This window comes from Oncorhynchus keta, unplaced genomic scaffold, assembly GCF_023373465.1.
Source record: "Oncorhynchus keta strain PuntledgeMale-10-30-2019 unplaced genomic scaffold, Oket_V2 Un_scaffold_5833_pilon_pilon, whole genome shotgun sequence".
NCBI lineage: Eukaryota > Metazoa > Chordata > Actinopteri > Salmoniformes > Salmonidae > Oncorhynchus > Oncorhynchus keta.
Window position 1 is genome coordinate 120,001 of NW_026290967.1, and position 26,957 is coordinate 146,957.

At 43.7% G+C, this 26,957-nt stretch overlaps 1 protein-coding gene, 2 long non-coding RNA genes and 1 pseudogene across 100 annotated transcripts; 2 read left to right on the top strand and 2 right to left on the bottom strand.

Moving 5' to 3' along the window:
* The window catches only part of LOC127929221 (puratrophin-1-like), a 99,474-nt pseudogene extending 85,234 nt beyond the window's left edge, over positions 1 to 14,240 (top strand).
* Positions 14,241 to 14,521: 281 nt separating this feature from the next.
* LOC127929222 (uncharacterized) lies at positions 14,522 to 18,519 on the bottom strand. Of its 47 annotated transcripts, none has more exons than XR_008133980.1 (9): positions 17,997 to 18,146; positions 17,472 to 17,798; positions 16,856 to 17,365; positions 16,494 to 16,570; positions 16,108 to 16,271; positions 16,012 to 16,059; positions 15,531 to 15,781; positions 15,144 to 15,190; positions 14,522 to 14,705 (listed from the first exon to the last, which is right to left on the bottom strand). It is a non-coding gene; the product is annotated as an uncharacterized LOC127929222 (long non-coding RNA). The 47 variants fall into 47 exon arrangements; XR_008133982.1 differs by having other exon boundaries at positions 15,859 to 16,059; XR_008133989.1 differs by lacking the exons at positions 15,531 to 15,781; positions 16,012 to 16,059; positions 16,108 to 16,271 and adding an exon at positions 15,782 to 16,011 and having other exon boundaries at positions 16,856 to 16,951; positions 17,106 to 17,365.
* Positions 15,144 to 19,376, top strand: LOC118383569 (uncharacterized). Of its 4 annotated transcripts, none has more exons than XR_008133955.1 (5): positions 15,144 to 15,280; positions 15,563 to 15,678; positions 15,766 to 16,390; positions 16,724 to 17,089; positions 17,981 to 19,376. It is a non-coding gene; the product is annotated as an uncharacterized LOC118383569 (long non-coding RNA). The 4 variants fall into 4 exon arrangements; XR_008133958.1 differs by having other exon boundaries at positions 16,984 to 17,089; XR_008133956.1 differs by having other exon boundaries at positions 17,032 to 17,089.
* Positions 18,828 to 25,705, bottom strand: LOC127929219 (BTB/POZ domain-containing protein KCTD19-like). 49 transcript variants are annotated; one of them, XR_008133946.1, is made up of 7 exons: positions 25,575 to 25,705; positions 25,487 to 25,532; positions 23,433 to 23,475; positions 22,582 to 22,670; positions 20,847 to 22,365; positions 20,456 to 20,560; positions 18,828 to 18,957 (listed from the first exon to the last, which is right to left on the bottom strand). XR_008133946.1 is itself a non-coding variant. In XM_052517117.1 (6 exons), the coding sequence occupies exons 4-6, from the start codon at positions 20,961 to 20,963 to the stop codon at positions 18,841 to 18,843; spliced, it is 339 nt and encodes a 112-aa protein (XP_052373077.1). In that variant the 5' UTR covers positions 20,964 to 22,253; positions 23,098 to 23,143; positions 23,433 to 23,475; positions 25,396 to 25,492; the 3' UTR covers positions 18,828 to 18,840. The 49 variants fall into 49 exon arrangements, 28 of the variants coding, with proteins under 28 accessions (XP_052373077.1, XP_052373078.1, XP_052373055.1 ...); XR_008133944.1 differs by lacking the exon at positions 23,433 to 23,475 and adding an exon at positions 23,519 to 23,561; XR_008133953.1 differs by lacking the exons at positions 23,433 to 23,475; positions 25,487 to 25,532 and adding exons at positions 24,129 to 24,171; positions 24,706 to 24,751 and having other exon boundaries at positions 25,618 to 25,663.
* Between the last annotated feature and the right edge of the window lie 1,252 nt (positions 25,706 to 26,957).

A 26,957-nucleotide genomic window follows, 5' to 3' on the forward strand; every position in this document is an offset into this window, starting at 1 on the left:
TACACTGATCAATAACCACTAAACCACTGTCTAGTACACTGATCAATAACCACTAAACTAAACCACTGTCTATTACACTGATCAATAACCACTAAACTAAACCACTGTCTAGTACACTGATCAATAACCACTAAACTAAACCACTGTCTATTACACTGATCAATAACCACTAAACCACTGTCTATTACACTGATCAATAACCACTAAACTAAACCACTGTCTATTACACTGATCAATAACCACTAAACTAAACCACTGTCTAGTACACTGATCAATAACCACTAAACCACTGTCTAGTACACTGATCAATAACCACTAAACCACTGTCTAGTACACTGATCAATAACCACTAAACTAAACCACTGTCTATTACACTGATCAATAACCACTAAACCACTGTCTATTACACTGATCAATAACCACTAAACTGATTACACTGATCAATAACCACTAAACCACTAGTACACTGATCAATAACCACTGTCTAGTACACTGATCAATAACCACTAAACCACTGTCTAGTACACTGATCAATAACCACTAAACCACTGTCTAGTACACTGATCAATAACCACTAAACCACTGTCTAGTACACTGATCAATAACCACTAAACCACTGTCTAGTACACTGATCAATAACCACTAAACCACTGTCTAGTACTGATCAATACTAAACCACTGAGTACAATCAATAACCTAAACTAAAACCACTGATCAATAACCACTAAACCACTGTCTAGTACACTGATCAATAACCACTAAACCACTGTCTAGTACACTGATCAATAACCACTAAACCACTGTCTAGTACACTGATCAATAACCACTAAACCACTGTCTAGTACACTGATCAATAACCACTAAACCACTGTCTAGTACACTGATCAATAACCACTAAACCACTGTCTAGTACACTGATCAATAACCACTAAACTAAACCACTGTCTAGTACACTGATCAATAACCACTAAACCACTGTCTAGTACACTGATCAATAACCACTAAACCACTGTCTAGTACACTGATCAATAACCACTAAACCACTGTCTAGTACACTGATCAATAACCACTAAACTAAACCACTGTCTAGTACACTGATCAATAACCACTAAACCACTGTCTAGTACACTGATCAATAACCACTAAACTAAACCACTGTCTAGTACACTGATCAATAACCACTAAACCACTGTCTAGTACACTGATCAATAACCACTAAACCACTGTCTATTACACTGATCAATAACCACTAAACCACTGACAATAACCTAAACTAAACCACTGTCTAGTACACTGATCAATAACCACTAAACCACTGTCTATTACAATGATCAATAACCACTAAACCACTGTCTAGTACACTGATCAATAACCACTAAACCACTGTCTAGTACACTGATCAATAACCACTAAACCACTGTCTAGTACACTGATCTAAACCACTGTCTAACACATCAATAACCACTAAACCACTGTCTAGTACACTGATCAATAACCACTAAACCACTGTCTAGTACACTGATCAATAACCACTAAACCACTGTCTAGTACACTGATCAATAACCTAAACTAAACCACTGTCTAGTACACTGATCAATAACCACTAAACTCAAAACCACTGTCTAGTACACTGATCAATAACCACTAAACCACTGTCTAGTACACTGATCAATAACCACTAAACCACTGTCTAGTACACTGATCAATAACCACTAAACCAAACCACTGTCTAGTACACTGATCAATAACCACTAAACTAAACCACTGTCTAGTACACTGATCTAAAACTGTCTAACACTGATCAATAACCACTAAACCACTGTCTAGTACACTGATCAATAACCACTAAACCACTGTCTAGTACACTGATCAATAACCACTAAACTAAACCACTGTCTATTACACTGATCAATAACCACTAAACTAAACCACTGTCTAGTACACTGATCAATAACCACTAAACCACTGTCTAGTACACTGATCAATAACCACTAAACCACTGTCTAGTACACTGATCAATAACCACTAAACTAAACCACTGTCTATTACACTGATCAATAACCACTAAACTAAACCACTGTCTAGTACACTGATCAATAACCACTAAACCACTGTCTATTACACTGATCAATAACCACTAAACCACTGTCTATTACACTGATCAATAACCACTAAACCACTGTCTAGTACACTGATCAATAACCACTAAACCACTGTCTAGTACACTGATCAATAACCACTAAACCACTGTCTAGTACACTGATCAATAACCACTAAACCACTGTCTAGTACACTGATCAATAACCACTAAACTAAACCACTGTCTATTACACTGATCAATAACCACTAAACTAAACCACTGTCTAGTACACTGATCAATAACCACTAAACCACTGTCTATTACACTGATCAATAACCACTAAACCACTGTCTAGTACACTGATCAATAACCACTAAACCACTGTCTAGTACACTGATCAATAACCACTAAACTAAACCACTGTCTATTACACTGATCAATAACCACTAAACTAAACCACTGTCTAGTACACTGATCAATAACCACTAAACCACTGTCTATTACACTGATCAATAACCACTAAACCACTGTCTAGTACACTGATCAATAACCACTAAACCACTGTCTAGTACACTGATCAATAACCACTAAACCACTGTCTAGTACACTGATCAATAACCACTAAACCACTGTCTAGTACACTGATCAATAACCACTAAACCACTGTCTATTACACTGATCAATAACACTAAACTAAACCACTGTCTAGTACACTGATCAATAACCACTAAACCACTGTCTATTACACTGATCAATAACCACTAAACCACTGTCTATTACACTGATCAATAACCACTAAACCAAACCTGTCTAGTACACTGATCAATAACCACTAAACTAAACCACTGTCTAGTACACTGATCAATAACCACTAAACCACTGTCTAGTACACAGATCAATAACCACTAAACCACTGTCTAGTACACTGATCAATAACCACTAAACTAAACCACTGTCTAGTACACTGATCAATAACCACTAAACCAAAGCTGTCTAGTACACTGTCTAGTACACTGATCAATAAACTAAACCACTGTCTAGTACACTGATCAATAACCACTAAACCACTGTCTAGTACACTGATCAATAACCACTAAACCACTGTCTAGTACACTGATCAATAACCACTAAACTAAACCACTGTCTAGTACACTGATCAATAACCACTAAACCACTGTCTAGTACACTGATCAATAACCACTAAACCACTGTCTAGTACACTGATCAATAACCACTAAACTAAACCACTGTCTATTACACTGATCAATAACCACTAAACCACTGTCTAGTACACTGATCAATAACCACTAAACCACTGTCTAGTACACTGATCAATAACCACTAAACCAAAGCTGTCCCCGTCCTGTCCCCCAGGTGCCAGAACTCGAGCCTCCATTGCCGTGTCCCTGTTCGACCACTCCAACCCTTTCAAGCGGACAGCGCCGAGTAACGGGGGGTCTGGTGGAGGGGCCCCTGCTGCGTCTGGCTCCTGCACTCTCCTGGGGCCCCTCAACCTGCACATGTACAGCAGCCACAGCCAGGCCCTGCTGCCCGGGGGAGAGAGGCCCTTCATCAGCCCGTGTATGGAGGAGGACGAGATGGAGCACGAGACCAGCAGCCAGCCATCCATGAGTACATACTGTATAGATCCTCCCTCCATGACTACATACTGTATAGATCATCCCTCCATGACTACATACTGTATAGATCATCCCTCCATACTGTATAGATCATCCCTCCATACTGTATAGATCATCCCTCCATACTGTATAGATCATCCCTCCATACTGTATAGATCATCCCTCCATACTGTATAGATCATCCCTCCATACTGTATAGATCATCCCTCCATACTGTATAGATCATCCCTCCATACTGTATAGATCATCCCTCCATGACTACATACTGTATAGATCATCCCTCCATGACTACATACTGTATAGATCATCCCTCCATGACTACATACTGTATAGATCATCCCTCCATACTGTATAGATCCTCCCTCCATGACTACATACTGTATAGATCATCCCTCCATGACTACATACTGTATAGATCATCCCTCCATACTGTATAGATCATCCCTCCATACTGTATAGATCATCCCTCCATACTGTATAGATCATCCCTCCATACTGTATAGATCATCCCTCCATACTGTATAGATCATCCCTCCATACTGTATAGATCATCCCTCCATACTGTATAGATCATCCCTCCATGACTACATACTGTATAGATCATCCCTCCATGACTACATACTGTATAGATCATCCCTCCATGACTACATACTGTATAGATCATCCCTCCATACTGTATAGATCATCCCTCCATGACTACATACTGTATAGATCATCCCTCCATGACTACATACTGTATAGATCATCCCTCCATGACTACATACTGTATAGATCATCCCTCCATACTGTATAGATCCTCCCTCCATGAGTACATACTGTATAGATCATCCCTCCATGAGTACATACTGTATAGATCATCCCTCCATACTGTATATATCATCCCTCCATGAGTACATACTATATAGATCATCCCTCCATACTGTATATATCATCCCTCCATGAGTACATACTGTATAGATCATCCCTCCATGACTACATACTGTATAGATCATCCCTCCATACTGTATAGATCCTCCCTCCATGACTACATACTGTATAGATCATCCCTCCATTACTACATACTGTATAGATCATCCCTCCATGACTACATACTGTATAGATCATCCCTCCATGACTACATACTGAATAGATCATCCCTCCATACTGTATAGATCATCCCTCCATACTGTATAGATCATCCCTCCATGACTACATACTGTATAGATCATCCCTCCATACTGTATAGATCATCCCTCCATGACTACATACTGTATAGATCATCCCTCCATGACTACATACTGTATAGATCATCCCTCCATGACTACATACTGTATAGATCATCCCTCCATGACTACATACTGTATAGATCATCCCTCCATGACTACATACTGTATAGATCATCCCTCCATACTGTATAGATCCTCCCTCCATGAGTACATACTGTATAGATCATCCCTCCATGACTACATACTGTATAGATCATCCCTCCATACTGTATAGATCCTCCCTCCATGAGTACATACTGTATAGATCATCCCTCCATGACTACATACTGTATAGATCATCCCTCCATACTGTATAGATCATCCCTCCATGAGTACATACTGTATAGATCATCCCTCCATGAGTACATACTGTATAGATCATCCCTCCATACTGTATAGATCATCCCTCCATGACTACATACTGTATAGATCATCCCTCCATACTGTATAGATCATCCCTCCATGAGTACATACTGTATAGATCATCCCTCCATGAGTACATACTGTATAGATCATCCCTCCATACTGTATAGATCATCCCTCCATACTGTATAGATCATCCCTCCATACTGTATAGATCATCCCTACATACTGTATAGATCATCCCTCCATACTGTATAGATCATCCCTCCATGAGTACATACTGTATAGATCATCCCTCCATGAGTACATACTGTATAGATCATCCCTCCATACTGTATAGATCATCCCTCCATACTGTATATATCATCCCTCCATACTGTATATATCATCCCTACATACTGTATAGATCATCCCTCCATACTGTATAGATCATCCCTCCATGACTACATACTGTATAGATCATCCCTCCATACTGTATAGATCATCCCTCCATACTGTATAGATCATCCCTCCATGACTACATACTGTATAGATCATCCCTCCATACTGTATAGATCATCCCTCCATGACTACATACTGTATAGATCATCCCTCCATGACTACATATTGTATAGATCATCCCTCCATACTGTATAGATCATCCCTCCATGAGTACATACTGTATAGATCATCCCTCCATGACTACATACTGTATAGATCATCCCTCCATACTGTATAGATCATCCCTCCATGAGTACATACTGTATAGATCATCCCTCCATGACTACATACTGTATAGATCATCCCTCCATGACTACATACTGTATAGATCATCCCTCCATACTGTATAGATCCTCCCTCCATGAGTACATACTGTATAGATCATCCCTCCATACTGTATAGATCATCCCTCCATGACTACATACTGTATAGATCATCCCTCCATTACTACATACTGTATAGATCATCCCTCCATGACTACATACTGTATAGATCATCCCTCCATGAGTACATACTATATAGATCATCCCTCCATACTGTATAGATCATCCCTCCATGACTACATACTGTATAGATCATCCCTCCATGAGTACATACTATATAGATCATCCCTCCATACTGTATAGATCATCCCTCCATGAGTACATACTGTATAGATCATCCCTCCATGACTACATACTGTATAGATCATCCCTCCATACTGTATAGATCATCCCTCCATGACTACATACTGTATAGATCATCCCTCCATGACTACATACTGTATAGATCATCCCTCCATGAGTACATACTATATAGATCATCCCTCCATACTGTATAGATCATCCCTCCATGACTACATACTGTATAGATCATCCCTCCATGAGTACATACTATATAGATCATCCCTCCATACTGTATAGATCATCCCTCCATGAGTACATACTGTATAGATCATCCCTCCATGACTACATACTGTATAGATCATCCCTCCATGACTACATACTGTATAGATCATCCCTCCATTACTACATACTGTATAGATCATCCCTCCATGACTACATACTGTATAGATCATCCCTCCATGACTACATACTGTATAGATCATCCCTCCATGACTACATACTGTATAGATCATCCCTCCATGACTACATACTGTATAGATCATCCCTCCATGACTACATACTGTATAGATCATCCCTCCATGACTACATACTGTATAGATCATCCCTCCATGAGTACATACTGTATAGATCATCCCTCCATGACTACATACTGTATAGATCATCCCTCCATACTGTATAGATCCTCCCTCCATGACTACATACTGTATAGATCATCCCTCCATGAGTACATACTGTATATATCATCCCTCCATGACTACATACTGTATAGATCATCCCTCCATGACTACATACTGTATAGATCATCCCTCCATGAGTACATACTGTATAGATCCTCCCTCCATACTGTATAGATCATCCCTCCATGACTACATACTGTATAGATCATCCCTCCATGACTACATACTGTATAGATCATCCCTCCATACTGTATAGATCATCCCTCCATACTGTATAGATCATCCCTCCATACTGTATAGATCATCCCTCCATGAGTACATACTGTATAGATCCTCCCTCCATACTGTATAGATCATCCCTCCATGACTACATACTGTATAGATCATCCCTCCATGAGTACATACTGTATAGATCATCCCTCCATGACTACATACTGTATAGATCATCCCTCCATGACTACATACTGTATAGATCATCCCTCCATACTGTATAGATCATCCCTCCATGACTACATACTGTATAGATCATCCCTCCATGAGTACATACTGTATAGATCATCCCTCCATGACTACATACTGTATAGATCATCCCTCCATGAGTACATACTGTATAGATCATCCCTCCATGACTACATACTGTATAGATCATCCCTCCATGACTACATACTGTATAGATCATCCCTCCATACTGTATAGATCATCCCTCCATGACTACATACTATATAGATCATCCCTCCATACTGTATAGATCATCCCTCCATGACTACATACTGTATAGATCATCCCTCCATGACTACATACTGTATAGATCATCCCTCCATACTGTATAGATCATCCCTCCATGACTACATACTGTATAGATCATCCCTCCATACTGTATAGATCATCCCTCCATACTGTATAGATCATCCCTCCATGACTACATACTGTATAGATCATCCCTCCATACTGTATAGATCATCCCTCCATACTGTATAGATCATCCCTCCATGACTACATACTGTATAGATCATCCCTCCATGACTACATACTGTATAGATCATCCCTCCATGACTACATACTGTATAGATCATCCCTCCATGACTACATACTGTATAGATCATCCCTCCATGACTACATACTGTATAGATCATCCCTCCATGACTACATACTGTATAGATCATCCCTCCATGACTACATACTGTATAGATCATCCCTCCATGACTACATACTGTATAGATCATCCCTCCATGACTACATACTGTATAGATCATCCCTCCATACTGTATAGATCATCCCTCCATGACTACATACTGTATAGATCATCCCTCCATACTGTATAGATCATCCCTCCATGACTACATACTGTATAGATCATCCCTCCATACTGTATAGATCATCCCTCCATGACTACATACTGTATAGATCATCCCTCCATACTGTATAGATCATCCCTCCATGACTACATACTGTATAGATCATCCCTCCATACTGTATAGATCATCCCTCCATGACTACATACTGTATAGATCATCCCTCCATACTGTATAGATCATCCCTCCATACTGTATAGATCATCCCTCCATACTGTATAGATCATCCCTCCATACTGTATAGATCATCCCTCCATACTGTATAGATCATCCCTCCATACATATCCCTCCATACTATATAGATCATCCCTCCATGACTACATACTGTATAGATCATCCCTCCATGACTACATACTGAATAGATCATCCCTCCATACTATATAGATCATCCCTCCATGACTACATACTGTATAGATCATCCCTCCATGACTACATACTGAATAGATCATCCCTCCATACTATATAGATCATCCCTCCATGACTACATACTGTATAGATCATCCCTCCATACTGTATAGATCATCCCTCCATGACTACATACTGAATAGATCATCCCTCCATACTATATAGATCATCCCTCCATGACTACATACTGTATAGATCATCCCTCCATACTGTATAGATCATCCATACTGTATAGATCATCCCTCCATACTGTATAGATCATCCCTCCATACTGTATAGATCATCCCTCCCTGTATAGATCATCCCTCCATACTGTATAGATCATCCCTCCATGACTACATACTGTATAGATCATCCCTCCATGACTACATACTGTATAGATCATCCCTCCATGACCATACTGAATAGATCATCCCTCCATACTATATAGATCATCCCTCCATGACTACATACTGTATAGATCATCCCTCCATGACTACATACTGAATAGATCATCCCTCCATACTATATAGATCATCCCTCCATGACTACATACTGTATAGATCATCCATCCATGACTACATACTGTATAGATCATCCCTCCATGACTACATACTGTATAGATCATCCCTCCATGACTACATACTGTATAGATCATCCTCCATGACTACATACTGTATAGATCATCCCTCCATGACTACATACTGTATAGATCATCCCTCCATGACTACATACTGTATAGATCCTCCCTCCATGACTACATACTGTATAGATCATCCCTCCATACTGTATAGATCATCCCTCCATGACTACATACTGTATAGATCATCCCTCCATGACTACATACTGTATAGATCATCCCTCCATGACTACATACTGTATAGATCCTCCCTCCATGACTACATACTGTATAGATCATCCATCCATGACTACATACTGTATAGATCATCCCTCCATGACTACATACTGTATAGATCATCCCTCCATGACTACATACTGTATAGATCATCCCTCCATGACTACATACTGTAGATCAGATCTATATAGATCATCCCTCCATGACTACATACTGTATAGATCATCCCTCCATGACTACATACTGTATAGATCATCCCTCCATGACTACATACTGTATAGATCATCCCTCCATGACTACATACTGTATAGATCATCCCTCCATGACTACATACTATATAGATCATCCCTCCATGACTACATACTGTATAGATCATCCCTCCATGACTACATACTGTATAGATCATCAGTATATCAGTGACTCTCTGTCCATCCCATCTATCTCCTTAAATCTCTTATGATTTACATATCTATTATATATTTATCTATTATATATTTATATATATTTATCTATTATATATTTATATATATTTATCTATTATATATTTATCTATTATATATTTATATATATTTATCTATTATATATTTATATATATTTATCTATTATATATTTATCTATTATATATTTATATATATTTATCTATTATATATTTATATATATTTATCTATTATATATTTATATATATTTATCTATTATATATTTTTATATATTTATCTATTATATATTTATATATATTTATCTATTATATATTTATCTATATTTATCTATTATATATTTATATATATTTATCTATTATATATTTATCTATTTCAACTGTTCTGTGATGTTTCCCTGCGTTATGAACCATTCTAATCCCATAGTTTCTACAGATTGGAAGTTAAAGATTAATATAGTTTGTTTTAGTTACTGTACCAACCAAACCCACCTATCAGTGTTGATCAACTCCTCTCCTCCCTCTGTCTCTCCCTCCCTCCCTCCCCCCTCTGTCTCTCCCTCCCTCCCCCCTCCCTTCCTCCTTCTCTCCCTTCTCCCCTCTCCCTCCCCTCCTCCCGCCCTCTCTCTCCCTCCCTCCTCCCCTCCCCCTTCCTCCTTCTGTTTCTCTCCCCCCCCTCCCCCTCTCCCCCCTCCCCTCCCTCCCTCCCTCCCTCCCCCCTCCCTCTCCCCCTCTCCCTCCCTCCCTCCCCCTCTCCCCTCTCCTCCTCCCTTCCCCTCCTCCCCTCCCTCCCTCCTCCCTCCCTCCTCCCTCCCCTCTCCCTCCTCCCTCCCTCTCCTCCCCTCCCTCCCTCCCTCCCTCCCTCCCTCCCTCCCCTCCCTCCTCCCTCCCCTCCTCCCCCTCCCTCCCCTCCCCTCCTCCCTCCCCTCCTCCTCCCCCTCCCCCCTCCCTCCCTCCCCTCCCTCCCTCCCTCCCTCCCTCCCTCCCCACCCCCCTCTCTCCCTCCCTCCCCTCCTCCCTCCCCCCTCCATCCCCTCCCTCCATCCCTCCCTCCCCTCCCTCCCTCCCTCCCCCCCCCTCCCTCCCCCTCCCTCCCTCCCCTCTCCCCTCCCTCCCCTCCCTCCTCCCTCCCTCCCTCCCCCCCTCCTTCTCCTCCCCTCCCTCCACAGCTACAGAGAGCTCAGGTTCATCGTCCCACTGTCTGTCCGGCAGCGGCTCCAGTGGTTCAGACAGTGGCTGTGTGTCCAGCCACCTCCCTGAGGCCAGTTTATCTGAGGATCCCTCGTTCCCCTGCCGTCCCCCGTCCGACGCCGTGACCTCCCCCAGCCTCCCCAAAGACAAGCCGCGCTACAGCAGCCAGTACATTTCAGCCGTAAGTGAACGTAATGGTCACGGGTGGATTCACAGGTTACAGTTTAGTGGCCTTGGTCCTGGAGAGATGCAGTGTGTGCAGGGTTTTTCTCCAGCCCAGCGCTACAACACCAGTTCAGTTTAATGCAGGTCTGATTTGTGATGCGTGACGATCCCTGCATTCTGCAGTCATGGAAGAATGGTTGATAGTTAGTCTGTAATGGAATGTGATATATACTATTGATTTGTGTTAACTATAATTTAATTGATTGATTAAATGTCACCTGTATGAGCTTGGCTTTGTGCAAAACCCTGCTGACATGATCAATAACCCTGCTGACATGATCAATAACCCTGCTGACTTGATCAATACTTGTAAAATTCCTCATAACACATCTGTAACCCTGGCTTCCCCCCCTCTCTCCTTCCCTCCATTCATCTACAGAAAGTAGCTCAGATCATAGGCCCTTCCACTATAGTGTGATTCCTGACTGGGACCCTGCTTGGAGTAAGTGGAGCAACACCTCAACTCAAACCTCCTCCTCTAAACAACGCCTCAACTCAAACCTCCTCTAAACAACACCTCAACTCAAACCTCCTCTAAACAACACCTCAACTCAAACCTCCTCTAAACAACACCTCAACTCAAACCTCCTCTAAACAACACCTCAACTCAAACCTCCTCTAAACAACACCTCAACTCAAACCTCCTCCTCTAAACAACACCTCAACTCAAACCTCCTCTAAACAACACCTCAACTCAAACCTCCTCTAAACAACACCTCAACTCAAACCTCCTCCTCTAAACAACACCTCAACTCAAACCTCCTCCTCTAAACAACACCTCAACTCAAACCTCCTCCTCTAAACAACACCTCAACTCAAACCTCCTCTAAACAACACCTCAACTCAAACCTCCTCCTCTAAACAACACCTCAACTCAAACCTCCTCCTCTAAACAACACCTCAACTCAAACCTCCTCCTCTAAACAACACCTCAACTCAAACCTCCTTCTCTAAACAACACCTCAACTCAAACCTCCTCTAAACAACACCTCAACTCAAACCTCCTCCTCTAAACAACACCTCAACTCAAACCTCCTCCTCTAAACAACACCTCAACTCAAACCTCCTCTAAACAACGCCTCAACTCAAACCTCCTCCTCTAAACAACACCTCAACTCAAACCTCCTTCTCTAAACAACACCTCAACTCAAACCTCCTTCCTCTAAACAACACCTCAACTCAAACCTCCTCCTCTAAACAACACCTCAACTCAAACCTCCTCTCTAAACAACACCTCAACTCAAACCTCCTCCTCTAAACAACACCTCAACTCAAACCTCCTCTAAACAACACCTCAACTCAAACCTCCTCTCTAAACAACACCTCAACTCAAACCTCCTCTAAACAACACCTCAACTCAAACCTCCTTCTCTAAACAACACCTCAACTCAAACCTCCTCCTCTAAACAACACCTCAACTCAAACCTCCTCTAAACAACACCTCAACTCAAACCTCCTCCTCTAAACAACACCTCAACTCAAACCTCCTCCTCTAAACAACACCTCAAACCTCCTCCTCTAAACTACACCTCAACTCAAACCTCCTCCTCTAAACTACACCTCAACTCAAACCTCCTTCTCTAAACTACACCTCAACTCAAACCACCTCAACTCAAACCTCCTTCTCTAAACAACACCTCAACTCAAACCTCCTCTAAACAACACCTCAACTCAAACCTCCTCCTCTAAACAACACCTCAACTCAAACCTCCTCCTCTAAACAACACCTCAACTCAAACCTCCTCCTCTAAACTACACCTCAACTCAAACTAAACAACACCTCAACTCAAACCTCCTTCTCTAAACTACACCTCAACTCAAACCACCTCAACTCAAACCTCCTTCTCTAAACAACACCTCAACTCAAACCCTCCTCTAAACAACACCTCAACTCAAACCTCCTCTAAACAACACCTCAACTCAAACCTCCTCCTCTAAACAACACCTCAACTCAAACCTCCTTCTCTAAACAACACCTCAACTCAAACCTTCTCTAAACAACGCCCAGGGCCTATATTCACAGAGCTTCTCAGAGTAGGAGTGGTTGAACTAGGATCAGGTCCCACCAGCCCTTGTAATCTCATTCATTATGATCTAAAAAAGGGGAAAAACTGATCCCAGATCAGCACTGGTACTGAGATGATATGTGAATATGGGCTAAGAGCTGTGCTATAATCTATACTGTATGGAAGCCTGTATTTCTCCAAGCTGCTGCTGTTTGTGACATAGCCTGGGTACCAGTCTCTTTGTGTTAACATTCATCTCCTTGTCGTGCCAAACAAATGACACAAGAGGTACAAGAGGTGGAATGTTAGCACGAAACAGGTCTGTATTTCAGGCTAGCTGTGGTGTTTTGATGAGAGGTCTGGGTGCTTGTAGTATCTCTGTAGTAAGTCTGTTACTCTGGTCTCTCTCCACAGGTCTGATATCCAGAAAGACACTATTACCACGCCAAGGAAGACAGACGAGACAAATATGTATTTCTCGCGTTGCCACAGCAACAACTCTCATCTCACATGGACACTGTAAAGACCTGGGACTGTTTTTAAACAAAAAGAAAAGCCACTTTTGAGCATAGCTTTTCTATCGTTTCTTTTTTTAAGTTAATTTAAATATTGTTATATTTTTCTTCCCAAAAGTACTGGTGGGTTGCAGTCGTTTTTTTCCTGTACTATATTGGGTTATTCTGTAAATAATTATTTTAATAGTTTCCTGTGAATTTATGAATGGTTGGTTTCTTTATCGTCTTGTTGACCACTTTTACTGCAACTTCTGATTCACCTGCTGATTGATGTTATACCCTGGGATGAAAGGCTAGTTCTGTTACCCTGGGATGAAAGGCTAGTTCTGATATACCCTGGGATGAAAGGCTAGTTCTGTTATACCCTGGGATGAAAGGCTAGTTCTGTTATACCCTGGGATGAAAGGCTAGTTCTGATATACCCTGGGATGAAAGGCTAGTTCTGTTATACCCTGGGATGAAAGGCTAGTTCTGATATACCCTGGGATGAAAGGCTAGTTCTGTTATACCCTGGGATGAAAGGCTAGTTCTGATATACCCTGGGATGAAAGGCTAGTTCTGATATACCCTGGGATGAAAGACTAGTTCTGTTATACCCTGGGATGAAAGGCTAGTTCTGATATACCCTGGGATGAAAGGCTAGTTCTGGTTCACCTGTTGATTGATGTTATACCCTGGGATGAAAGGCTAGTTCTGTTATACCCTGGGATGAAAGGCTAGTTCTGTTATACCCTGGGATGAAAGGCTAGTTCTGATATACCCTGGGATGAAAGGCTAGTTCTGATATACCCTGGGATGAAAGGCTAGTTCTGTTATACCCTGGGATGAAAGGCTAGTTCTGGTATACCCTGGGATGAAAGGCTAGTTCTGTTATACCCTGGGATGAAAGGCTAGTTCTGGTTCACCTGTTGATTGATGTTATACCCTGGGATGAAAGGCTAGTTCTGATATACCCTGGGATGAAAGGCTAGTTCTGGTATACCCTGGGATGAGGTTAGTTCTTGATGTTATACCCTGGGATGAAAGACTAGTTCTGATATACCCTGGGATGAAAGGTTAGTTCTGGTTCACCTAAGGTTAGTTCTGGTTCACCTATTGATTGATGTTATACCCTGGGTGAAAGGCTAGTTCTGGTTCACCTCTTGATTGATGTTATACCCTGGGATGAAAGGCTAGTTATGTTATACCCTGGGATGAAAGGCTAGTTCTGATATATCCTGGGATGAAAGGTTAGTATCTGGTTCACCTGTTGATTGATGATATACCCTGGGATGAAAGGCTAGTTCTGTTATACCCTGGGATGAAAGGCTAGTTCTGGTTCACCTGTTGATTGATGATATATCCTGGGATGAAAGGTTAGTGCTGGTTCACCTGTTGATTGATGATATACCCTGGGATGAAAGACTAGTTCTGGGATATATCCTGGGATGAAAGGCTAGTTCTGTTATACCCTGGGATGAAAGGCTAGTTCTGGTTCACCTGTTGATTGATGTTATACCCTGGGATGAAAGGCTAGTTCTGTTATACCCTGGGATGAAAGACTAGTTCTGATATATCCTGGGATGAAAGGCTAGTTCTGTTATACCCTGGGATGAAAGGCTAGTTCTGATATACCCTGGGATGAAAGGTTAGTTCTGTTATACCCTGGGATGAAAGGCTAGTTCTGGTATACCCTGGGATGAAAGGCTAGTTCTGTTATACCCTGGGATGAAAGGCTAGTTCTGGTTCACCTGTTGATTGATGTTATACCCTGGGATGAAAGGCTAGTTCTGATATACCCTGGGATGAAAGGTTAGTTCTGGTTCACCTATTGATTGATGTTATACCCTGGGTGAAAGGCTAGTTCTGGTTCACCTCTTGATTGATGTTATACCCTGGGATGAAAGGCTAGTTATGTTATACCCTGGGATGAAAGGCTAGTTCTGATATATCCTGGGATGAAAGGTTAGTTCTGGTTCACCTGTTGATTGATGATATACCCTGGGATGAAAGGCTAGTTCTGGTTCACCTGTTGATTGATGATATATCCTGGGATGAAAGGTTAGTGCTGGTTCACCTGTTGATTGATGATATACCCTGGGATGAAAGGCTAGTTCTGTTATACCCTGGGATGAAAGGCTAGTTCTGTTATACCCTGGGATGAAAGACTAGTTCTGATATATCCTGGGATGAAAGGCTAGTTCTGTTATACCCTGGGATGAAAGGCTAGTTCTGGTTCACCTGTTGATTGATGTTATACCCTGGGATGAAAGGCTAGTTCTGTTATACCCTGGGATGAAAGGCTAGTTCTGTTATACCCTGGGATGAAAGGCTAGTTCTGATATACCCTGGGATGAAAGGTTAGTTCTGTTATACCCTGGGATGAAAGGCTAGTTCTGGTATACCCTGGGATGAAAGGCTAGTTCTGTTATACCCTGGGATGAAAGGCTAGTTCTGGTTCACCTGTTGATTGATGTTATACCCTGGGATGAAAGGCTAGTTCTGTTATACCCTGGGATGAAAGGCTAGTTCTGGTTCACCTGTTGATTGATGTTATACCCTGGGATGAAAGGCTAGTTCTGTTATACCCTGGGATGAAAGGCTAGTTCTGTTATACCCTGGGATGAAAGGCTAGTTCTGTTATACCCTGGGATGAAACCCTGGGTTAGTTCTGTTATACCCTGGGATGAAAGGCTAGTTCTGATATACCCTGGGATGAAAGGCTAGTTCTGTTATACCCTGGGATGAAAGGCTAGTTCTGGTATACCCTGGGATGAAAGGCTAGTTCTGTTATACCCTGGGATGAAAGGCTAGTTCTGGTTCACCTGTTGATTGATGTTATACCCTGGGATGAAAGGCTAGTTCTGGTTCACCTGTTGATTGATGATATACCCTGAGATGAAAGGCTAGTTCTGGTTCACCTGTTGATTGATGATATACCCTGGGATGAAAGACTAGTTCTGGTTCACCTGTTGATTGATGTTATACCCTGGGATGAAAGGCTAGTTCTGTTATACCCTGGGATGAAAGGCTAGTTCTGATATACCCTGGGATGAAAGGTTAGTTCTGGTTCACCTGTTGATTGATGTTATACCCTGGGATGAAAGGCTAGTTCTGTTATACCCTGGGATGAAAGGCTAGTTCTGTTATACCCTGGGATGAAAGGCTAGTTCTGGTTCACCTGTTGATTGATGTTATACCCTGGGATGAAAGACTAGTTCTGTTATACCCTGGGATGAAAGACTAGTTCTGGTTCACCTGTTGATTGATGTTATACCCTGGGATGAAAGACTAGTTCTGTTATACCCTGGGATGAAAGACTAGTTCTGGTTCACCTGTTGATTGATGTTATACCCTGGGATGAAAGGCTAGTTCTGTTATACCCTGGGATGAAAGACTAGTTCTGTTATACCCTGGGATGAAAGGCTAGTTCTGGTTCACCTGTTGATTGATGTTATACCCTGGGATGAAAGGCTAGTTCTGGTTCACCTGTTGATTGATGTTATACCCTGGGATGAAAGACTAGTTCTGTTATACCCTGGGATGAAAGGCTAGTTCTGGTTCACCTGTTGATTGATGTTATACCCTGGGATGAAAGGCTAGTTCTGGTTCACCTGTTGATTTATGTTATACCCTGGGATGAAAGACTAGTTCTGTTATACCCTGGGATGAAAGGCTAGTTCTGGTTCACCTGTTGATTGATGTTATACCCTGGGATGAAAGGCTAGTTCTGTTATACCCTGGGATGAAAGGCTAGTTCTGGTTCACCTGTTGATTGATGTTATACCCTGGGATGAAAGACTAGTTCTGTTATACCCTGGGATGAAAGGCTAGTTCTGTTATACCCTGGGATGAAAGGCTAGTTCTGGTTCACCTGTTGATTGATGTTATACCCCTGTTCTGACCCTTGAAAGTTCTGGCTATGTTTCTGATATACCCTGGGATGAAAGGCTAGTTCTGGTTCACCTGTTGATTGATGTTATACCCTGGGATGAAAGACTAGTTCTGTTATACCCTGGGATGAAAGGCTAGTTCTGTTATACCCTGGGATGAAAGGCTAGTTCTGGTTCACCTGTTGATTGATGTTATACCCTGGGATGAAAGACTAGTTCTGTTATACCCTGGGATGAAAGGCTAGTTCTGTTATACCCTGGGATGAAAGGCTAGTTCTGGTTCACCTGTTGATTGATGTTATACCCTGGGATGAAAGACTAGTTCTGTTATACCCTGGGATGAAAGGCTAGTTCTGTTATACCCTGGGATGAAAGGCTAGTTCTGGTTCACCTGTTGATTGATGTTATACCCTGGGATGAAAGACTAGTTCTGTTATACCCTGGGATGAAAGGCTAGTTCTGTTATACCCTGGGATGAAAGGCTAGTTCTGGTTCACCTGTTGATTGATGTTATACCCTGGGATGAAAGACTAGTTCTGTTATACCCTGGGATGAAAGGCTAGTTCTGTTATACCCTGGGGTGAAAGACTAGTTCTGAATCAGTCAGGATACTCTTCAAAAAAGGTCCAAAGCAACATGTTTATTTTTCAGCATTCTGGTACGACTCTTTTTTACAGTGTCTTCACATAACGTCTGTTCTGTGGTCAGATTCCTCCATCTTGTTTTACTGTGGTGGTGTTGTAGTTTTGTTCTGTGTCTCGGTCTGTTGCCACTTCCTGTAGCCGTTCAGGTCTGACTGAGGGTGTATCCCAAATAGCAACCTATTCATTATGTAGGGGATTACTGTTGACCAGAGACCTATGGCCAAAACGAGTGCACTATATATATATATATATATATATATAGGGAATAAGGTGCTATTTGTGACGTGAGCCTGACTCCAGGTCAGTTCCCTGACAGGTCAGAGCCAGTGGGTCTGAGGTCCTGTCCTCCTGATCGTAGAAGATCTGTCCTCCCAGCTGAGTGACTCGGGGCTGTAGAACGGAGAGAGGAGAACGGTACCCACCGAGAGAAGAAGAGAGAGAGAGGCTACTTTCACCTACAGAGTTTCAAATAAAAAAATTTAAAATGTTTCTTGTTCATATACATTTATTTTTATTTTTTAAAGATGGCATTAAGAAGAAAGGAAAACCTCTGAATGTACATTGTCTGTCTGTAAATATTTGCACCAGTGGTGCTCTCTGTTTCTAGTATTGTGTAGGAGAAAGCAGAGGAAGACTGTGATAACGTTGTGCATGTAGAAAGCAGCAGGGAATCAACATACAAATGACAACAACGAAATGACTTTCCACTCGTTGAATCTGGAGCCTGAATGTCTTCGTCACCTGTCATCTCTCTTCATCCTAACACGTTCTAACTTTTAATAAACATGTGTTGGCTTTTGTATCCAGAAGGAGGGTGTTGGTTTTCACTGGGATCCTGAGGGGGGTGTAGGTCAGTCAACATGTCTTCCTGAGGTGGGGGGGGGACACACTGGGTGTCTGTCTTACTGTGTTGAGGGGGGGGACACTGGGTCTGTAGTCTGTCTTACTGTGTTGAGGAGGGGGGGGGACACTGGGTCTGTAGTCTGTCTTACTGTGTTGAGGAGGGGGGGGGGACACTGGGTCTGTCTTACTGTGTTGAGGTGGGGGGGGACACTGGGTCTGTAGTCTGTCTTACTGTGTTGAGGAGGGGGGACACTGGGTCTGTAGTCTGTCTTACTGTGTTGAGGAGGGGGGACACTGGGTCTGTAGTCTGTCTTACTGTGTTGAGGTGGGGGGGACACTGGGTCTGTAGTCTGTCTTACTGTGTTGAGGAGGGGGGACACTGGGTCTGTAGTCTGTCTTACTGTGTTGAGGAGGGGGGACACTGGGTCTGTAGTCTGTCTTACTGTGTTGAGGTGGGGGGGACACTGGGTCTGTAGTCTGTCTTACTGAGGTGGGGGGGGGACACTGGGTCTTAGTCTGTCTTCTGTGTTGAGGGGGACACTGGGGTAGTCTGGGGCACTGGGTCTGTAGTCTGTGTTGAGGTGGGGGGCACTGGGTCTGTAGTCTGTGTTGAGGTGGGGGGCACTGGGTCTGTAGTCTGTGTAGTCTGAGGTGGGGGGCACTGGGTCTGTAGTCTGTGCACTGGGTCTGAGTCTGTGGTGAGGGGGGGGGGACACTGGGTCAGTCGTCTTAAGGAAACAGACTGACTGTACGACAGTGTCCTCTGTCCAGCTGCTCCAGACAGTCAGAGTAGCGCTGGGCTAGAGGAGGGGGGACACTGGGTCTGTAGTCTGTCTTACTGTGTTGAGGTGGGGGGACACTGGGTCTGTCTTACTGTGTTGAGGAGGGGAGAACTGGAACAAGGAAAGGAGAGATGCATCTCTCAGAGAGAAGTCACGCTAGATTGATTTCAATTGAAGATTTTGGTTCAAGAGGCCCTGAATGTTGTGTCCCATCTGGACAATATTCTAGGGGAAACGCTGAGAGGAAATCCTAAGGCGCTCACCTCCAACCACTGCAGGAGCAGCTGCTCTCTGCTCTTCTCCCGTCTCTCAGAACAAATTATTCTGAGCAGCTCAGAGACAAAGTCCTCAGCCTTCACCTGACCTGTCTGGGGGGGGGGGAGAAGGGCTCAGGGACGGAAAGAGAGCTGCACCCGAAGAGACTCATCTTTACCAAACCAATATGGACACCTCAGGTGACCACTCAAAACAGTTTAACAGGACATCAACTCCATAATATTAAAATAGTCCTTATGAACCAACAACCAAGGGGAAGTTTCCCAGACACAGGTTAAACCTAATCCTGGATTTAACAGCTCAATGCAGATTCAACATCGAGTTTACATTTTAATCTGTGTGTCCAGGAAACTGTCCCCAGACGTATCGTCTTATTACCCAGAGGAAATAGACCAGGTTGGTTATCTTGAGAGTGCAGTCCTTGGAGTCCTCTAGTCTTATGGAGTCCAGGATGAGTCCGGTCAGAAAGACATGGCACTGTCTCCCAAACACCATGTCCTCCCAGGACACATTGAAGCAGGCAAAAGCCACATCTGGACCTGGAGACAAGACTGTCTGGATGCAAATCACCTTGTTGACCACGACTCAGCAGGGAATATATATATATATATATATATATATATATATATATATATAGACAACAGAATCTCTACAGTCTAAACTACTGTTGGATACGTGCCAAATGGCTCCCTCTTCCTTTTGTTATAGTGCTTTGCTTTTAACCAGTAGTGTACTATGTAGGGAGTAGTCTTCCATTAGGGACGCAGGCTGTTTCTCATTACACAGAGGAAACCAACAGTCCTGTTCTAATGAACTAGAGGGGTACAGCTCCATGATTGCTTTTAACCAGTAGTGCACTAGTAAACACGCTCCATACCACGACCAAGACTAGTAAACACCTTCCATACCACGCTACATACCACTCTACATACCACGCTACATACCACGACCAAGACTAGTAAACACAGACAGAGAGAGAGACAGAGAGACAGAGACAGAGAGAGACAGAGAGAGACACAGAGAGACAGAGAGAGACAGAGACAGAGAGACAGAGACAGAGAGAGAGAGACAGAGAGAGACAGAGAGAGAGAGACAGACAGAGAGAGAGAGACAGACAGAGAGAGACAGAGAGAGAGAGAGACAGAGAGAGACAGAGACAGACAGAGACAGACAGAGAGAGACAGACCATACCACGCTACATACTACACCACACGCTACATACCACTACCAAGACTAGTAAACACATTACATAACACGCTACATACTACACCACGCGCTGCATACCACTACCAAGACTAGTAAACACATTCCATACCACGCTACATACTACACCACACGTTACATACCACGCTACATACTACACCACACGCTACATACCACGACTAAGACTAGTAAACACATTCCATACCACGCTACATACTACACCACACGCTACATACCACTACCAAGACTAGTAAACACATTCCATACCACGCTACATACCACTACCAAGACTAGTAAACACATTACATAACACGCTACATACTACACCACACGCTACATACCACTACCAAGACTAGTAAACACATTACATAACACGCTACATACTACACCACACGCTGCATACCACGACTAAGACTAGTAAACACATTCCATACCACCCTACATACTACACCACACGTTACATACCACGCTACATACTACACCACACATTCCATACCACGCTACATACTGCACCTCCCTCTATACTGTACTTACTGCACCTCCCCCTATACTGTATGTCTGCTACTGTCCTACTTACTGCACCTCCCCCTATACTGTATGTCTGCTACTGTCCTACTTACTGCACCTCCCCCTATACTGTATGTCTGCTACTGTCCTACTTACTGCACCTCCCTCTATACTGTACTTACTGCACCTTCCCCTATACTGTATGTCTGCTACTGTCCTACTTACTGCACCTCCCCTATACTGTATGTCTGCTACTACTGTCCTACTTACTGCACCCCCTATACTGTATGTCTGCTACTACTGTTCTACTTACTGCACCTCCCCTATACTGTATGTCTGCTACTGTCCTACTTACTGCACCTCCCCCTATACTGTATGTCTGCTACTGTCCTACTTACTGCACCTCCCCCTATACTGTATGTCTGCTACTGTCCTACTTACTGCACCTCCCCCTATACTGTATGTCTGCTACTACTGTCCTACTTACTGCACCTCCCCCTATACTGTATGTCTGCTACTACTGTCCTACTTACTGCACCTCCTCCTATACTGTATGTCTGCTACTGTCCTACTTACTGCACCTCCCCCTATACTGTATGTCTGCTACTACTGTCCTACTTACTGCACCTCCCCCTATACTGTATGTCTGCTACTACTGTCCTACTTACTGCACCTCCCCCTATACTGTATGTCTGCTACTACTGTCCTACTTACTGCACCTCCCCTATACTGTATGTCTGCTACTGTCCTACTTACTGCGCCTCCCCCTATACTGTATGTCTGCTACTACTGTCCTACTTACTGCACCTCCCCCTATACTGTATGTCTGCTACTGTCCTACTTACTGCACCTCCCCCTATACTGTATGTCTGCTACTGTCCTACTTACTGCACCTCCCTCTATACTGTACTTACTGCACCTCCCCCTATACTGTATGTCTGCTACTACTGTCCTACTTACTGCACCTCCCCCTATACTGTATGTCTGCTACTGTCCTACTTACTGCACCTCCCCCTATACTGTATGTCTGCTACTGTCCTACTTACTGCACCTCCCCTATACTGTATGTCTCCTACTGTCCTACTTACTGCACCCCCTATACTGTATGTCTGCTTCTAATGTCCTACTTACTGCACCTCCCCCTATACTGTACTTACTGCACCTCCCCCTATACTGTATGTCTGCTACTACTGTCCTACTTCCTGCACCTCCCTCTATACTGTATGTCTGCTACTACTGTCCTACTTCCTGAACCTCCCCCTATACTGTATGTCTGCTACTGCCCTACTTACTGCACCTCCCTCTATACTGTATGTCTGCTACTGTCCTACTTCCTGCACCTCCCCCTATACTGTATGTCTGCTACTGCCCTACTTACTGCACCTCCCTCTATACTGTAGGTCTGTTACTACTGTCCTACTTACTGCACCTCCCCCTATACTGTAGGTCTGCTACTACTGTCCTACTTACTGCACCTCCCCCTATACTGTAGGTCTGCTACTACTGTCCTACTTACTGCACCTCCCCCTATACTGTAGGTCTGCTACTACTGTCCTACTTCCTGCACCTCCCCCTATACTGTAGGTCTGCTACTACTGTCCTACTTACTGCACCTCCCCCTATACTGTATGTCTGCTACTGTCCTACTTACTGCACCTCCCCTATACTGTAGGTCTGTTACTACTGTCCTACTTACTGCACCTCCTCCTATACTGTAGGTCTGCTTCTACTGTCCTAATTACTGCACCTCCCCTATACTGTAGGTCTGCTTCTACTGTCCTACCTGCACCTCCCCCTATACTGTATGTCTGCTACTGTCCTACTTCCTGCACCTCCCTCTATACTGTAGGTCTGTTACTACTGTCCTACTTATTGCACCTCCTCCTATACTGTAGGTCTGCTTCTACTGTCCTAATTACTGCACCTCCCCCTATACTGTACTTACTGCACCTCCCCCTATACTGTATGTCTGCTACTGTCCTACTTCCTGCACCTCCCTCTATACTGTATGTCTGCTACTGTCCTACTTCCTGCACCTCCCTCTATACTGTACATTTACATTTAAGTCATTTAGCAGACGCTCTTATCCAGAGCGACTTACAAATTGGTGCATACACCTTATGACAACCAGTGGAACAGCCACTTGCATCTAAATCTTGTTGCTTCTACTGATTTAGGGGGTGAGAAGTACTTACTGCACCCTATACTTACCCTATCCTAGGTATTCCTTGAAGAGGTGGGGTTTCAGGTGTCTCCGGAAGGTGGTGATTGACTCCGCTGTCCTGGCGTCGTGAGGAGTTTGTTCCACCATTGGGGGCCAGAGCAGCGAACAGTTTTGACTTACTGCACCTCCCCCTATACTGTATGTCTGCTACTACTGTCCTACTTACTGCACCTCCCCCTATACTGTATGTCTGCTACTGTCCTACTTACTGCACCTCCTCCTATACTGTATGTCTGCTACTGTCCTACTTACTGCACCTCCCCCTATACTGTATGTCTGCTACTACTGTTCTACTTACTGCACCTCCCCCTATACTGTATGTCTGCTACTACTGTCCTACTTACTGCACCTCCCCCTATACTGTAGGTCTGCTACTACTGTCCTACTTACTGCACCTCCCCCTATACTGTATGTCTGCTACTGTCCTACTTACTGCACCTCCCCCTATACTGTATGTCTGCTACTGTCCTACTTACTGCACCTCCCCCTATACTGTATGTCTGCTACTGTCCTACTTACTGCACCTCCCCCTATACTGTATGTCTGCTACTGTCCTACTTACTGCACCTCCCCCTATACTGTAGGTCTGCTACTACTGTCCTACTTACTGCACCTCCCCCTATACTGTATGTCTGCTACTGTCCTACTTACTGCACCTCCCCTATACTGTATGTCTGCTACTGTCCTACTTACTGCACCTCCCCCTATACTGTAGGTCTGCTACTACTGTCCTACTTACTGCACCTCCCCTATACTGTATGTCTGCTACTGTCCTACTTACTGCACCTCCCCCTATACTGTAGGTCTGCTACTACTGTCCTACTTACTGCACCTCCCCCTATACTGTAGGTCTGCTACTACTGTCCTACTTACTGCACCTCCCCCTATACTGTACTTACTGCACCTCCCCCTATACTGTATGTCTGCTACTGTCCTACTTCCTGCACCTCCCTCTATACTGTAGGTCTGCTACTACTGTCCTACTTACTGCACCTCCCCCTATACTGTATGTCTGCTACTACTGTCCTACTTACTGCACCACTCCCCCTATACTGTATGTCTGCTACTGTCCTACTTACTGCACCTCCCCCTATACTGTATGTCTGCTACTACTGTCCTACTTACTGCACCTCCCCTATACTGTATTTCTACTACTGTCCTACTTACTGCACCTCCCCCTATACTGTATGTCTGCTACTGTCCTACTTACTGCACCTCCCCCTATACTGTATGTCTCCTACTGTCCTACTTACTGCACCCCCTAGTATACTGTAGGTCTGCTACTACTGTCCTACTTACTGCACCTCCCCTATACTGTAGGTCTGCTACTACTGTCCTACTTACTGCACCTCCCCTATACTGTATGTCTGCTACTGTCCTACTTCCTGCACCTCCCTCTATACTGTAGGTCTGCTACTACTGTCCTACTTACTGCACCTCCCCCTATACTGTATGTCTGCTACTGTCCTACTTACTGCACCTCCCCCTATACTGTAGGTCTGCTACTGTCCTACTTACTGCACCTCAGTTAACCCACTGTTCCCCAGTAGATAAATCTGTCTGTAGTTTGAGCTGATTCCAGAGACTGTGAAGGAGGGAACAGGAGTGTCACCGTACCTTTAACAGGGTTTTGTAGTAAGTGGCGTACCAGTGTGTTCCCACATAAACTTTAACAACTTTATAAATGCTGAACGTTGCCACTGAGGCAGACCAGGGCCCTGCTGTAAAACACCCTGTAAAACACAGACAGAGAGAGAGACAGACAGAGAGAAAGAAAGAGAGAGAGAAAGAAAGACAGAGAGCGAGACAGAGAGAGACAGAGATGGAGAGAGACAGAGAGAGAAAGAAAGACAGAGAGCGAGAGAGACAGAGAGAAAGAATGACACAGAGAGAGACAGAGAGACAGAAACAGAGAGACAGACGAGAGAGAGAAACAGTAGCACAGTTAGAGACAGAGATGGAGAGAGACAGAGAGAGACAGAGGGTGTGTGTGTGTGTGTGTGACATTGTGTGTGTGTGTGTGTGTGTGTGTGTGTGTGTGTGTGTGTGTGTGTGTGTGTGTGTGTGTGTGTATGTGTGTGTGTGTTCTCTCACTGCCTGTGGTCCTGGTCCTGTGTAGGAACTCCCACAGTGCATCTCTGAAGGTGTGGTAGGCCTCATCCTGTCTGTCCAGGTACTCACACAACCCCGGCAGCTCACACTGCCTCTCTGTCAGCGGGACACGACTCGTCCCTAACCAGTTCCTGCAACATCCCCCAATGGGAACGACAGTTTCAGAGTCTGTTCACACTGCTCACCGCAACAACAACAAGACACTTCGTCAGAAAGGAAGCCGTTTCATTGGTTGTAAGCTGTGCAAGGTTGCAAATGAACCAATGAAAAGGCTTTTCCCAGTGTGACCGGCCCGTTCTGAGGAGCATGAACATTAAATCCACGTTAGATAACGGCTCAACGTTGCTGTTCACCGGCTCTCCGGGAGCTACAGTCACGTCAGTCACTGAATTACATTATGATCATCACTAGAATAGGGCCAGGAGTTTTACCGGACCACTGGA